General features: G+C 39.4%; 1 protein-coding gene across 1 annotated transcript; it reads right to left on the bottom strand.

Moving 5' to 3' along the window:
* Window positions 1–848: 848 nt before the first annotated feature.
* Window positions 849–9,022, bottom strand: cd36 (CD36 molecule). Its single transcript, XM_005806897.3, has 12 exons — window positions 8,711–9,022; window positions 8,167–8,327; window positions 7,935–8,079; window positions 5,937–6,092; window positions 5,279–5,370; window positions 4,265–4,314; window positions 4,116–4,185; window positions 3,753–3,940; window positions 3,547–3,665; window positions 3,381–3,454; window positions 1,552–1,606; window positions 849–1,447 (listed from the first exon to the last, which is right to left on the bottom strand). The coding sequence occupies exons 1-12, from the start codon at window positions 8,831–8,833 to the stop codon at window positions 1,271–1,273; spliced, it is 1,410 nt and encodes a 469-aa protein (XP_005806954.1). The 5' UTR covers window positions 8,834–9,022; the 3' UTR covers window positions 849–1,270.
* Between the last annotated feature and the right edge of the window lie 3,914 nt (window positions 9,023–12,936).

The following is a 12,936-nucleotide window of genomic DNA, read 5'->3' as shown; positions in this document are numbered from 1 at the left end:
CGGCCTATTTGAGGCTCAGTAATCACAAATGTTTCTTTGAAATGCAACTCCAGATGTAACTAAAATAAATCTGAAAATATTCGAAAGAAAGTGTAGTTTGGGAAACTAAAATTGGTCCAATACTACTTGACAGCTAGCTACCAATGTAGGAGTGTCATTTATTTTCCTTGGCACTGATTGGCTGAACCACCTGCTTGGAACTGAAAAGTACAGTTGCCTGGCAACCTCTCAGCCAATAGAATGAAAGCGTTATACTGGGTGCGTTTGTTTCCTTCTAGTGGGTGTGCCTATGGCAACCTATCTACCTATCCGTGATGGATAGGTTTATAGATATATACATTTTCTGTTAGAGGTATATGTTTTCTGTTATATATATAAAATACATATATATACTGACCTTAGGACTCCTTCCTAAGGTCAGTAGCGCACTGCTGGCGGATATTTAGTGTAACACGGAGCAGAAAGCTGAGGTCGTTGTTTCTCCATTTGCTACAATCAATAGCAGCCACACAGGTATGGGGGAATTTTTCTGCCATAATCCGAGAGCATTTTCCAAGACTGAAAATGTGTCTTGTGTGCTCTCGAATTATGGCAGAAAAATTTCCCCATATCATAACTTCTGTTTGTTCTTAATCAAAATAAGTAAGGCATTGCCTATTACTCTAAAATACACGCAGCGAAACATGCAACCTCAACGTGACGTATTATTAGTGTATAATTTGAATTTCAGGCCAACAACTGACTAAAGGTCATTTCAAATCAATAAAACCAACTAATGATCTCATGATCTTTATCAGCCCTTACCAATTATAGTCACGACTGCATTAAATAAAACACAAGACAAGTCATGAAAACTCTTTTTCTGACTTTTATTCATTTTGAACACACTACCCTAGCAAAGTATATGCACATTTGCGCTTCTACCTTTCAGTCATAGGGTGTCAAATAAACCCATTTCTCTCTGCCTGGAGACATAAAGGGTTTACCTGACAGCTGAAGGAAGTTTCTGTTTCTCCCTCAGGAAATCCCTGATTCAGTTCGTGTTACAGTGTTTGAAATCAAAACAAGAATTGGCAAAGAAATTCAGCTCTCCTGAGCGGTTAAAAAAATCACAGTATTCCTCCCTTTTTCAAATAAAAGGAGATCTGACTTTATAAATAAGACAGAGACTGCAAAAAATTACAAGTCTATATCAAAAAGGGTTGATGTCGCCTGGCGGTTTGAATGCACTGTGGTTATATGCGCAACAAACTGGTGAACCTGCGATTTACTACGCAAACTCATTTTTGTTATGGCTCCTCCGCACAATACAGTAACCAAGAAGACACAGGATGAAGACGCCAATACCGACACCCAGGAGCACCTGCTGTATGATGTCCAACATCTGGATACGAGATATGAGCTCCTTCTTGAACATCTCGGCTGTTTCATCATCCAGTGTCGCTGTCTGTCCGAAAACAGAAAGGAAGATGATTGCTGATTCACATCACCTTCAGATTTTGCCAAGTTACAGCCACAAGCTTCAAAGTATGTTGTGCAAATTTCCTTTACCTCATTTAGCCAAACAAGAGGGAATATGGTGTAGTCCTTTACTTTCTTGAGCACCCTGCAAAGAAAAAGCTCATCGATTCATGTCCAGAGTATCATTTTTAAGAGCGCCTGTATACATTTTTGCTGTTTAAAAGAAACTCAAGACGTTCATTGCACTCAATTTTGCTGCTGCAGCAACTCTTATCTCCTAACGTGTAAAACCCTCTGAACCTGCCTCACTCTAAATGCCCCGTTCCTGCTTTTAGCATTACATTTTCCCCATCATTTCCCATCTGATTCACGAAGCAAACACATGCATCCTGTTTGGAAAGTGCAAGCAATTTTGCACTCTCTTCGAGTCAGATTGCAGCCGTCCTGGCACTGTCTCGCTGTGGCCTGATCCAACAAACAGCAGGCGGAGAGAAAGAGATAAATGTTCTCTCACAGCAATGTACAAGGACAAGGTGCAGAGGCACGCCTTGAAACTGCCAGGAGGACAACAGTTGTGATTCTTGTGGGAATCGTGTTCTGGGTGAACACTTTGTAAAAGATGAGAATATTTTTGGAAAACTTTGTGTTTACTTGGGTGGTATTTTGTATTGTTGAATCTTGGATGCGCTGGAAATTAGAGAGGCACCGAGCCTTAAACCAGTCACTGCATTGGATTAGATTTAGTGGCCATCTTTACTTCCGGACGAGGACGAAAAGCCCAAACGAGAAGCATGAGTCAACCAGGAATGTTGGAACATTTAGAGTCCTGGCTAACGTAGGTTCCATTAACACCTTCAAGAACCGATCATGAACGTAACTTTACCCTTTTTACACCCATTGGAAACATCTTGCTAAACTGCAGGCAAAACAGATTACTGGGCTTCCGCAGGGGGTAGTTTTTCTTAGAAAGGTTGATTCTATTTAGTAGGATAGCATAAGCACAAATCTTTTCCTTGGCTATGCATCTTAAAGAGCTGGCCACCAATTATACAGGATCAAAAGACTGGCTTTCACCTTTAGGAAGTCTGCACTAGGCATGGCAAGCATGGACTATCCCATGTCAAGGTTGACCTTAGCTACAACACAAGAAGTATGTCCGACTAGCTGATATGAAATTAAAGAGGGAACAATGATACTGGAGTTAGAAAGCCTTCATCAACAGCATCCACTTGACAAGTTAGTCTCTCTACGTCTGTCAGTCTTTGCATGAACAGGAGGGGTTCAAGTGTCCTTTAGCATCATCTACTGTAATGTTGGCATTGATCCGGTATGGCAACGAAGGGCTTAGCCAAATATCAAAACCCTCAGTTTACAAGTTTGAGAACAACCCAAACCTGATTTATAGTGATAAGATATGGAATTTAATGAGATACCAGATAATAACACAGCTAAAATTAGCATCCTATCTTGATTGGCAAGGTCAGCCTTGGCGATAAGGTGAAGAGTGAAGTCGCAATTTTCAAAGGAGTCAGTTGAAGTGGTGCCATTATCTGCTGAAAATCCCATTTGGAGGTTTTCAGAAGGGACAATTTCCTTTCTAGCCAAAAAGTACCTCAGTATTTCCTTTTATCCTTATAAACTTGATACTCTGAGCCCTACAGACTGCAGTCTTTGTTCATGCATTGTATTTCTGAGAATGATGGGTCCTAACAGGATATTTGTGATGCAAATATAGCATAATGCAAATCTTTTTTAGGGTGATTATGTCAATACTGATAAGGTTGGTACACAAACTCATCTAGTGCCTCGGAGTGTTGTAAAGAAGAGGATTAGAAAAAAACTCCCCCAACTTCCTAGATACCAAACACAAAATTAAATCCTTTTCCAAAATTGTTGAAGAAAATAAAGGAACAACTCACGTGATGACTTTTGATGGTCCGTACATCATGTTCACTTGAATTCTCTTGGCAAAGTTCAGAGTAAACCCAGTGGTCTGGTGGGAAAACAAAAACAATCTCATCTTAAAATTATACACGGATCTTCCAAAGACAAAACAAGAAAAGTTTATTAGTGACTTCCTCGTACAGGTTCAACATCCAGAAAGGTTTTGTGGTGCTCTTCATGGGGGTTTAAGCCAATAACATCCGTCCGCAGTGATGGACTGCCATGCAGGAAGTGGGGCAGCGAGATATAAACAGGCCTCCCTGTTCAGAAACATAAAGCTAAATATTAAATGTCAGATTGAAATGAGATGGATTGACTGATTTTTGGTATTTTCTAAAGTAACTAACCTTCCTGACAGGTACTGATGTCCAGCACTCCGGCCAATGTGCAATTTTTGGTGGTCTTCATGTTTGAGCAGAAACATTTGTTGTCTGGATTGTCCAAAGGGGAGGCCAGGGTGGATGGGTGAAGTGAGTATCGGTACACATCGATTCCTTTCAGATTCATAGTACTCTCATAGCTGGCCGACACAGACCTGAAGTCACAAGAACCAGAGGGACTGTTCCAGATTCCACAACTATTTCAAACACAACTTCTCTGAAAAGTTCTGACCTAGTTGATTTGTGTGAGAGGAAAATGTACAAGTTCAGCCTGAATGCCAACATAACAGATTGGGTGAGTGGCTCCAGCTACAGCAAGACACTAATCACCTGCAGATGTCCGAGGAGAAGAAAAAGAGCGGTTCCTTCTTGTTCACAAAGGGAGGGAAGGAGGAAGCATCTAAGAAAGAGCAGAAAGAAAATTTGGTCATAGAGATGCAACATGAAGTCTAGTTTTTGTTTTGACTGATGTAACATACCTGTCCCATTAAGCTTGTCACAGTATTCATCATTCCAGAAACCTAAACTCCTATGGCACAAAACGAATATATAAATTGTACATTTTTACTTATTTTTGTAATATAAGCTTATGTAAATTATTTTTATAACTGTCAGGTTTGACACAATTTACCTAACAATAACATACGCCTATGTTGTTTGTTCGAAAATCAGGAAACTTCAACCATCAAATGTCTGTATGGGATAAAATAGGGCTACGATCAACTCAAATCTTAAAATAAACTCATCTGGATGTCTGTAGTTGCCTCCATTGACAACAGGATTGCGCAATTGAACATTTAGAAAATAAATCTGCTCAATGGAAACAAAAAATTACATTAAAAAAAACCTTGTTTTTATATATGTATATATTTTTAAAAGTACTACAATGTGGTGCTTCTTTTGGCAATGTTTGGCAAAACTGCAGCGTAAACACCTTTTCCGCTTCCCACAAGTCACATGACCAACAGCCGGATGTTGACATTGACGCAAACCACGAAGAAGACAACCGTAAGTAGTTGAAGGATAATGGTGCGAGATGTTTTGGAATTACTTATCGTGTGAACAAACTTATTCACGTTTGATTTTAGTTACGGTTCGTATTTAATTACAACACTGCAACTGCGTTATTGTTTTTTTCCCCCCCACATTAGCAGAATATCGACAAAAGTTTTGCGCATATTAGTAATATAAATGCAGCTATTCTAACCTAATTATTAGACTTCCTGTGCAGAATTTGGTCTCAAACTCCAGCCCTCAACAGATGTAATGCACCTTTTATTTGGCTTCAGCACACCTGGCTCCAGTATTAGCTCATTAGCAGAGCTTGACTGCATGCTAGTTTTGCCATTTCATTCAACCGTGTAGGACAAGAACGAAAGGTTGCAGGAATGCCACTGGTGTAAAGTATGTGGCATCACTTTGGCTTGCACACTTTTGAGCAATTTTACACTGGACATTTCAGGAGATGGTAACCTTAAATTAAATAGACCGACCTGCTTCCTTTCCACATGTCGATCTTTCCCACTTTTGCGATGTCATCTTTCCCAGTGAAGACATCATAGGGGCCATCGTATGTTTGATTGTACTAGGAGAAGGGGTAAAAAATCCATTAGTAATTTATCTGCAATAAATAATTTAGCCTGCAGTACCAAGAACCTGGAAAATTGCTTTCCAGAACCTACAAGTTATTTCTGACAACTTGATTGAAACTTGCTTGTTTGTTTGCTGAAATTCATTAGATACTTTGCGAAAGCTAGCATGTTCTTCGCTTAAATCTTAGCGACCAATTTTTAAGAAATCAACATTGTTATCTCAGAATGTAGTTGTCACATCTTTTCAAGAACGTGCCGATTACTTTCCCTGAACTTACAATGCACTTTCCAGAATTTGTCAGGAACACAAAGTGAAATTTTATTTGAACTGACCAAGTTTTTTTGTGTGGAAATTGCCAGGTATTTTTTCACCAAACGTTCTCTGAACTTGCCTGTTACTTTCTAGGAAGAACTTGGTCAGTTTCAGGAAAATAACTTGATGTCCAGCTGCGAATCAGCCAGTTTGACATCAAAGGAAAGTACAAGTTTTTAGGGAAAGTTGTTTGGAAACTAACAGTAGCTTTGCATTTTTTTTCTTATTTTCTAGATTTTTACTCACATCTAAGAAGAAGCCCACATCTCCTCTCAGTATGGGATCTGTGTATCCAAAAAGCAGCTCTTTGACTGTGCGGCGCTGAAATAAGGAAGAGTTGGTGGTCTTTATCAGCGTCTCCACGATTGAATGTAACTCTGTTGGAATCGCTGAATAAGCTCCCTGAAAAACAAACAAAAATGACCCCAATTTGGAAAAGCAGTTCATAGAAACACATCTTGTTATACAAGATGATTCGGCTCACAAATATACACATTTTGATCCAGAGCTGTTGTGCACACAGAGGTATTTGTTCCCCTGAGAGATAAATCTGAAAATAATCTCCTTTTATGACTCTGATGCTTGAAGGGAACAAGCAGAGACTCCTGTTTATTATTTGAGGCTTATTAAAATTTGAAAAAGGGGCACGCTCTGTCAATAAAAACAAAAATTGACTGCATTGTTCAACTACGACCTCTGATTCATTAAAATGTACATGCAAGCAATTCAATGCTCTATTGGAGGACCAATTCACCACTAAAAACAGAGCAGAATATCTAGTTAAACTATTTTTGGATGGGATTAAAACCAGCTTAGGTTTGGTTTTGTTTGTTTTGTTTTGGGGTTGTTTGTTTTTTTTTTCATTTTGGACAAAACCAGAACAGATAGGAAAATTAGCCAGAAAGCCTTTCTTGCAGGGAGCTTAATTGTGGGAAAAAGAAGGTGAGGTGAGCTGAATAAAGCGTAACAAGGTCCACTCTGTGAGATGCAATAGATAAATAGATCAAAGAGCAGATGGATAACAAGGGTTCAAATTCGCTTTTAGATTAATAATTTAGTCTGACTCTCGTCTGTTCTGCTGAAGTTGTCGTCAATAAAAGCAGCTGGTGAAGATGAAGGATCAAAATCGATCCTCCCGCAGTTGTAAACACCTTCTGTTATTGAGTCAGCGACTGATCCTCAGCATGTTTGTCTTGCAAAACTAAGAATTCAATACTATTTGTATAAAATAAACCAACCAATAACTAGCAGGGCTTGTTGTACGATTAGTTATTCTGGGGTTTTGACTGACAGCTATGGTGCCTCAGTCAGGTTTGTTAATTAAAGTATACAGCCCCCATTTTGTCCATATATTACTTAACCATCTAAACAGTCATAAAATGGAAACGTTGAACCTTGTACTCTCAGAAACACAATTATTACTACATATTAAAGCTTTAAAGTTTTGTTTGCTCATGATACAAAATACACAGTTATTAGAACATCTGCACACTTACTGGTATCCATGCTCTCAATAGTTCTGTGTTAAAAGTGCGGCTAGTAATTTTGACCCAAAATGTTTGGACACCGCTGATACCATTTCTGTTCTGGTAGACACCGACTGACCCTTCAAAAAAATCCTTATATTTCAAAGATCAGAGTGGAACGTGCTTCATATGTGCTTCTTGAAAGGAAGCAGTTTGCATAGCAACAAGATAAACTTGAATCCTCTTGGCAACGTTTGTTGCGTTTCCAATTGATTTAAACATCTTGCCTAATGGTCCTACTTGCCTTTTTGTCTCAACTATATATTGTTGCACCCAAATAGTTCTGCGAAACACAAATAGTGCCACTGAAAAACAAAAAAAACTTTAATCTTCTGAGCTCCAAAGTCGCAAAAAAAAGTGAGATTTTTTAACGTCAATGACCCTGATCCACTTCCGTATATCAGAATTAACCATCAGAATTTTAAAAAAAACAGTGACACAATTTCTGTGATTAAGCTTATTATTTTTCCTTGGATGCTTCCAGCCTTTTCAACACACACCAAGAAGATAGTCGCTTTTTCAAAACTCTTTGTACACACACTGTCAGATGTCAAAAAAGCCAGAAATCACCTCTAAAACGAGTGTTTGCAGACCAAAGCAGCCCGCCGCAAGTCGACACAGCTTGCTTTGGCGTTTCTTCTGACAGACTCCAAAATCAAAGAGGCATTGCATATTCGTGGCAGAGCTGCATAAAATTAGGAATAACAAACATACTTACAGCCACCGCCAGGTTGAGTGAGGTGATTTTGTCGTCTTCTGTTCCCACTGACATGGACGGCTCAAAGATGGCACCGTTTGGCAGCAGGAAGGTGACTGTGTGATTGAGGTGGAACGTGATGTTGTCTCTTGCGAGATATCTTGTCCTAAAAGTACAAATAGTCAGAAAACAGTTCTTCAAGTCCTCCTGAAGAGATTTGTTCAAAGACAGGGAGGTAATGAATAAAGCTCACATGTAGGTATATGGTCCTCTTTCTACCACTGCTGGTGTGGCGCCGTATTCCAGAACCTCCAGCGGATTCATCACATCGAAGAGCCAGAACTGCCGATACACCTTTGCCCCTGCAGCCACCCAGTTCTCGTACGCTGTCGTCCCCGGCTCAATGACGGCTTCCTGCACCCCGCAGACACACAGACAAGCTATTTTTAACATGCCTCAAGACTGCCAGCAGGTCAGCATCTCCACTGACACATTAAAAAGAAAAAGGTGGATGCTCTCTTTTAAAGAGAATCGGATAGATGTCGCCTGAAGAAGCTCCTCTGAAACACTCGCAGATGGTGATCTTCAGATGGATCAGCTGTGCGGAAACTCCAGTCATATTTGGCTTGTTTTGCAGTTTGAAGCAGCTTTCAAAATAGCATACGCCTGATCTCTATTTTCTCCTGATTCACCTTGATCTCCACACACACACACTCACCCCCTCTCACACACACACTCTCTCTGACACGCTCTGTCACTCCCTACCCTCTAAGTCAGGGTGAAACTGAACTCCATACCGTCTCCACAGTCCCCTGAATGATGATGTCTCCCACGGGGAAGAGGATCCCTCCCAGGATGGCCACCAGTGCCCCAACCACGGCTCCGGCGATCAGCCCGCACCTTCTGTTACAGCAGCCCATGGCGGTGTGTGTTTCCCTCCTTCCTCTACGTGTGCCTGTCTCTTGGCTGCCTGTTCTCCTGTCTCTGTGTGTGGCGTGTGCTGCAGCTTGACTGCGTTTGTGTTCCAGGCAGCGGGAGGATAGCGGCACAGGCAGGGCTGTACCATTGGAGGGGCTGATGGAGCAGTTGAGGCCAGGTAAAGGTGCACACACCCCCCTGGCTGAGGCCCAGGAAAACCCTTCATTTACACCATCTAATGGCTCGGTGGGTTCAAGGGTCACTCTAGGTATCAGACCAGGTGATAACAACCGTATCAGACTTTGTAGAAAGATTCAAAAGGGAAGAGTAGCTTGTTGACTTTGCTGATAATTAAAGACTTGATTGCTGACATTTAATTTTTGTACCTGCTGGAAATATACAGCTCTGGAAAATAAAATGAGAGCACTGCACTGAACCCCATTGAGAACTTCTTGGTTATTCCAACAAACATTGATTTCTGAACTCTTCCTGAGTTAAAACATCAGTATTGTTCTTTCTAAATGAATATGAACTTGTTTTCTTTGCATTATTTGAAATCATTGTCTGAAAGCACTGCATCTTTTTCATTATTTTGACCATTTCTCATTTTCTGCAAATAAAAACTAAATTTGTGCTTGGAATTTTAGAGACATGTTGTCAGTAGCTCATAGCATAAAAGAACAATGTTCATTTTAACCTATAAAAAGTAAAATTAGATAAACTGATCGATTTAAGTGGTCTCTTAATTTTTCCGGAGCTGTATGTGCAGCCAAGCTTGTGGAGCCTTGTAATGATGTTTATCAGAAGTGTTAACATTCCCATTTTGGTAAGAAATTTAATACCCCTTATTTACAAAATATTATTACAAGAAGAAGCCATATTAAACTCAAAAGTCATAAAAAGGATTATCATCTCTGCTACCTGAGAGTGTAGTTATTAGCATGTAAAACATGAGACTGTAATGCAGCTTCAGGGTCTTCGGTTAGAGGCACCTTCAGATTCATTGTGAGACTGACTGCTTACAGAGATCAGTCCTGATATTTGGGATAAATGATATTTTGTTTTTTAATTGCACAATACGTCAAAGTATAGCACAGCTAGAAGCCTACAAAGACATGTCCATCCACCTAAATTGACAGAAAACCGGAGCATTAATCAAAGAAGCAGTCAAGAGGGTGATGGTGACTCTTGAGGAGCTGCAGATATCAACAGCTCAGGTAGGATTGCCTGTATAATGAATGCTTTACAAGGCATGATAAGACTTATCTTGTTCATTATTTATCCTATCTTTTGTTTTTGCCTCCTGCCTCAGTTTACAACAGACTCTGGAAAATAAAAAGCCACTAAATGGATCATTAAATGTTCATTCTCTTGTCACAAAACCCCCTAACGATGACCGCGGTTCAGTCGTCTTATGAATGATGATAAAGTGAAATGTGCTTTATGGTAATCCATCCTCTCTCCATCCTTATCAGGAAATTTTCCATTGAGAAATGATTGCACATGAGTTTTTGGAGCCTGATAAGAAGAAATGAAGTCCCGTGTTTGTGTGCACATGCATGCTCGGCCAATAATGCTGATTCTGATTCTTGTAATGCTGTTGCAATCCACGTGGTTCCACTGTTTTTATTGCCTTCTATCTTTCAGCATAAATAATGGCTGGTTGTGCAACACCTCTGTGCTTTCTTTATGTAAAACATAATAACTTGGCGACCGATTAAAACTTAAAGGCATATCTTTGCTTAAGTAAGACAGAGAGCTGACCTATCTTTCCCCATAATGCATCTGCATTGTGTTTTAGAGAGAAAGTAGACACATAATCGATCAAATGTTTTTTTTGCCAGTTGTAAATCCACGTTGCAATCGCCCATTGAACAAGAAACTAGCCCACAGCATCACAGAACCTCCACTGTAGCTAACAGTGAGCATTAAGTTAAAATCCCAGCAGCATTTTGTTGAGTCCATTCATCAGTCATGTGCTCATGTCTTTCCCATTTTGAAGAGTGTCCAATTGCTATTTTCTAGAAAGTCTGAGGACGTCTTGAAGTCTAAATCACAAAAATTATTTAAGTAAAATTGATACGTTATAGTTACTAGGTGTGCAAATAGTAGTAAGTATGAGTTATTTAAATAAATGTAAAGTTGGATTTTTCTTCTTCTTTTTTTGTATGATTATGCTGGAGCAATAAAAACCAAATTTATTTTCAGTGTTTTTACTTTTATAAGTCAATTTTATGCAGCCATTATTTACTGGCTCCTGGGCAAACACATGTAAGTAGCATTCAATGACCACTAGAGGGCAGCATCATGTTTCCCCTCTTCACTTTACCTCTGCTAAAGCTCTGTTTCAACAAACAGCCTTGCAGATGGCATTAGTCGCACTTGACTGTATTATTTACTTTGCATACAAAATGTCAGCAGAGGAGACAGGACTTTCTTTTTCTTGATCTGCTTGATTATTGATCAGTCATCATTATTAGATCTTTTTCAGTACTATTGTGATGTTTACATTAAAACATAGTTGATTTATTGTTTACATATAGTGAGTTTAAGCAGTTCTGCACAAATGTGGCCAACAGTTTCTAAAGTTGTGCTTCAATCTGAGCTTCAGTTTGGACGGCCGCTGTGAAGTGGCTGGGAATGTCCACTGGAGGGCAGCACCACATTGTTTTTTTTCACTGCTGCCTGGTGATTGTAGCTGAAAGCTCAGTTTGTTCAAACAGACAGCCTTGTTAAACAGTGTGAATCTCACCTGACTGACTCTCTTATTTGTCCTGCCAGCAAAGATTTCTCTTTGCCAGATTCAGTCCGTCTCCAGTGGACTGTGTAATTCATTGCTAATGTGACACTCACAGAGTGAGCAACCTATGCTAAATTATAAACCAATTACTCTTATTGTCTATTTAAATCAGAGACAAATATTTTACCTTACCATTAAGTTATTTTTATCACTTCTAAACACAGCAGAAAGAGGAGCCAAGCTAATCAAACCTAATTTTTCTTGAGATTAAAAGAAGAGTTAGTGTAATCAATAATTAAATCTATCTTAAATCAAATTACGATCTACTCACTAATGGTTAATAAAGTAAGAACAACAAAAACAATCACAGTGATGCTACACTAATGCTGAAATAGAGCCACAGATTAAACAGAAATCTTGTAGCTCAGCAATGAACCCTTAAAATGTTGTCTAACTTTTTAAAGTCTAAGATTTATCAAGAGCTTATCAGTCTCTTAAAGGGGCAGCACTGTTTATTTTCCAGGCATTTTCATTTTACTGCACAATCAATATTAGCCTTAGTTACAAAAAATGCTATATATCAAATATGACGGAAAAGAATTTTGAGTTTGTAATTTAACGCCTTAAAATTGGGCCTCTGTCTCTTTAAAAAACAAAACTCCTGCTCTTACCAAAACTCCACCTTCAGGAAGTTGTCACAACATAGCTTCTCTATGAGTTCAGTAGATGCGGATGTTCCACTAGATGTTTGCTAATTGCTGCTGGGCTAGTCTGAAGGAGCTGAGCGGGGGAGTTCCAGGGGATGGCTGCTCTGTGGGTCGGAAGCTCACTAGCTTGGAAACTGCAGTTCTGAGGAGGAGCTGCGCCTTAAAGGCGGGGCTAGGTCCACCCAGGTGTTTTGAACAGCTGAATGGTTGCCATGGAGATTAAAGAATTTCTCAAACATGCATGAAAGAATCAAGGCAATAGTCCAAGTATGTTTTTAATGAGGCAATAACATTATAACATGATCTAAAGCTAAAAAACAAATTGTAAGTCAAGGTTATTATTTTTGACAATTTTTTATATATATATTTTAATGAATAATATAACTTTTAAATTCTAATAAAAAGGTTACTTTCTGTTGCAATTTCACACAACATGGCTATAGCTTCAAAATCAGTTGTGAGAACAAAGTAAACTCAGAGATATGTTTTTCTGTAAGCAGAAGTAAGTTCTTTTGAACACAAATCCAGTTCGGTGTGTCCTCTGTTAGTACAGTAGATAAACGAGACTGTTCAATCTACAGCTGTATTTTGTCTTCCTGCAAACCTACAGGAGTTGTGTGTGTGTGTGTGTGTAGGCATGTGTTCGGGGGTGTGCGTT

Source organism: Xiphophorus maculatus, chromosome 17, assembly GCF_002775205.1.
Source record: "Xiphophorus maculatus strain JP 163 A chromosome 17, X_maculatus-5.0-male, whole genome shotgun sequence".
Classification (NCBI taxonomy): Eukaryota; Metazoa; Chordata; class Actinopteri; order Cyprinodontiformes; family Poeciliidae; genus Xiphophorus; species Xiphophorus maculatus.
This window is presented reverse-complemented; position numbering and strand designations above follow the sequence as displayed.

Coding starts and splice junctions, on each gene's coding strand:
- cd36 (XM_005806897.3), bottom strand. CDS start 8,833: ATGGGCTGCTGTAACAGAAGGTGCGGGCTGATCGCCGGAGCCGTGGTT. Junction 8,080..8,166: donor AGAGGACCATATACCTACAT/GTGAGCTTTATT, acceptor TTGTACTTTTAG/GACAAGATATCTCGCAAGAG. Junction 1,607..3,380: donor GGACCATCAAAAGTCATCAC/GTGAGTTGTTCC, acceptor TTTTCTTTGCAG/GGTGCTCAAGAAAGTAAAGG.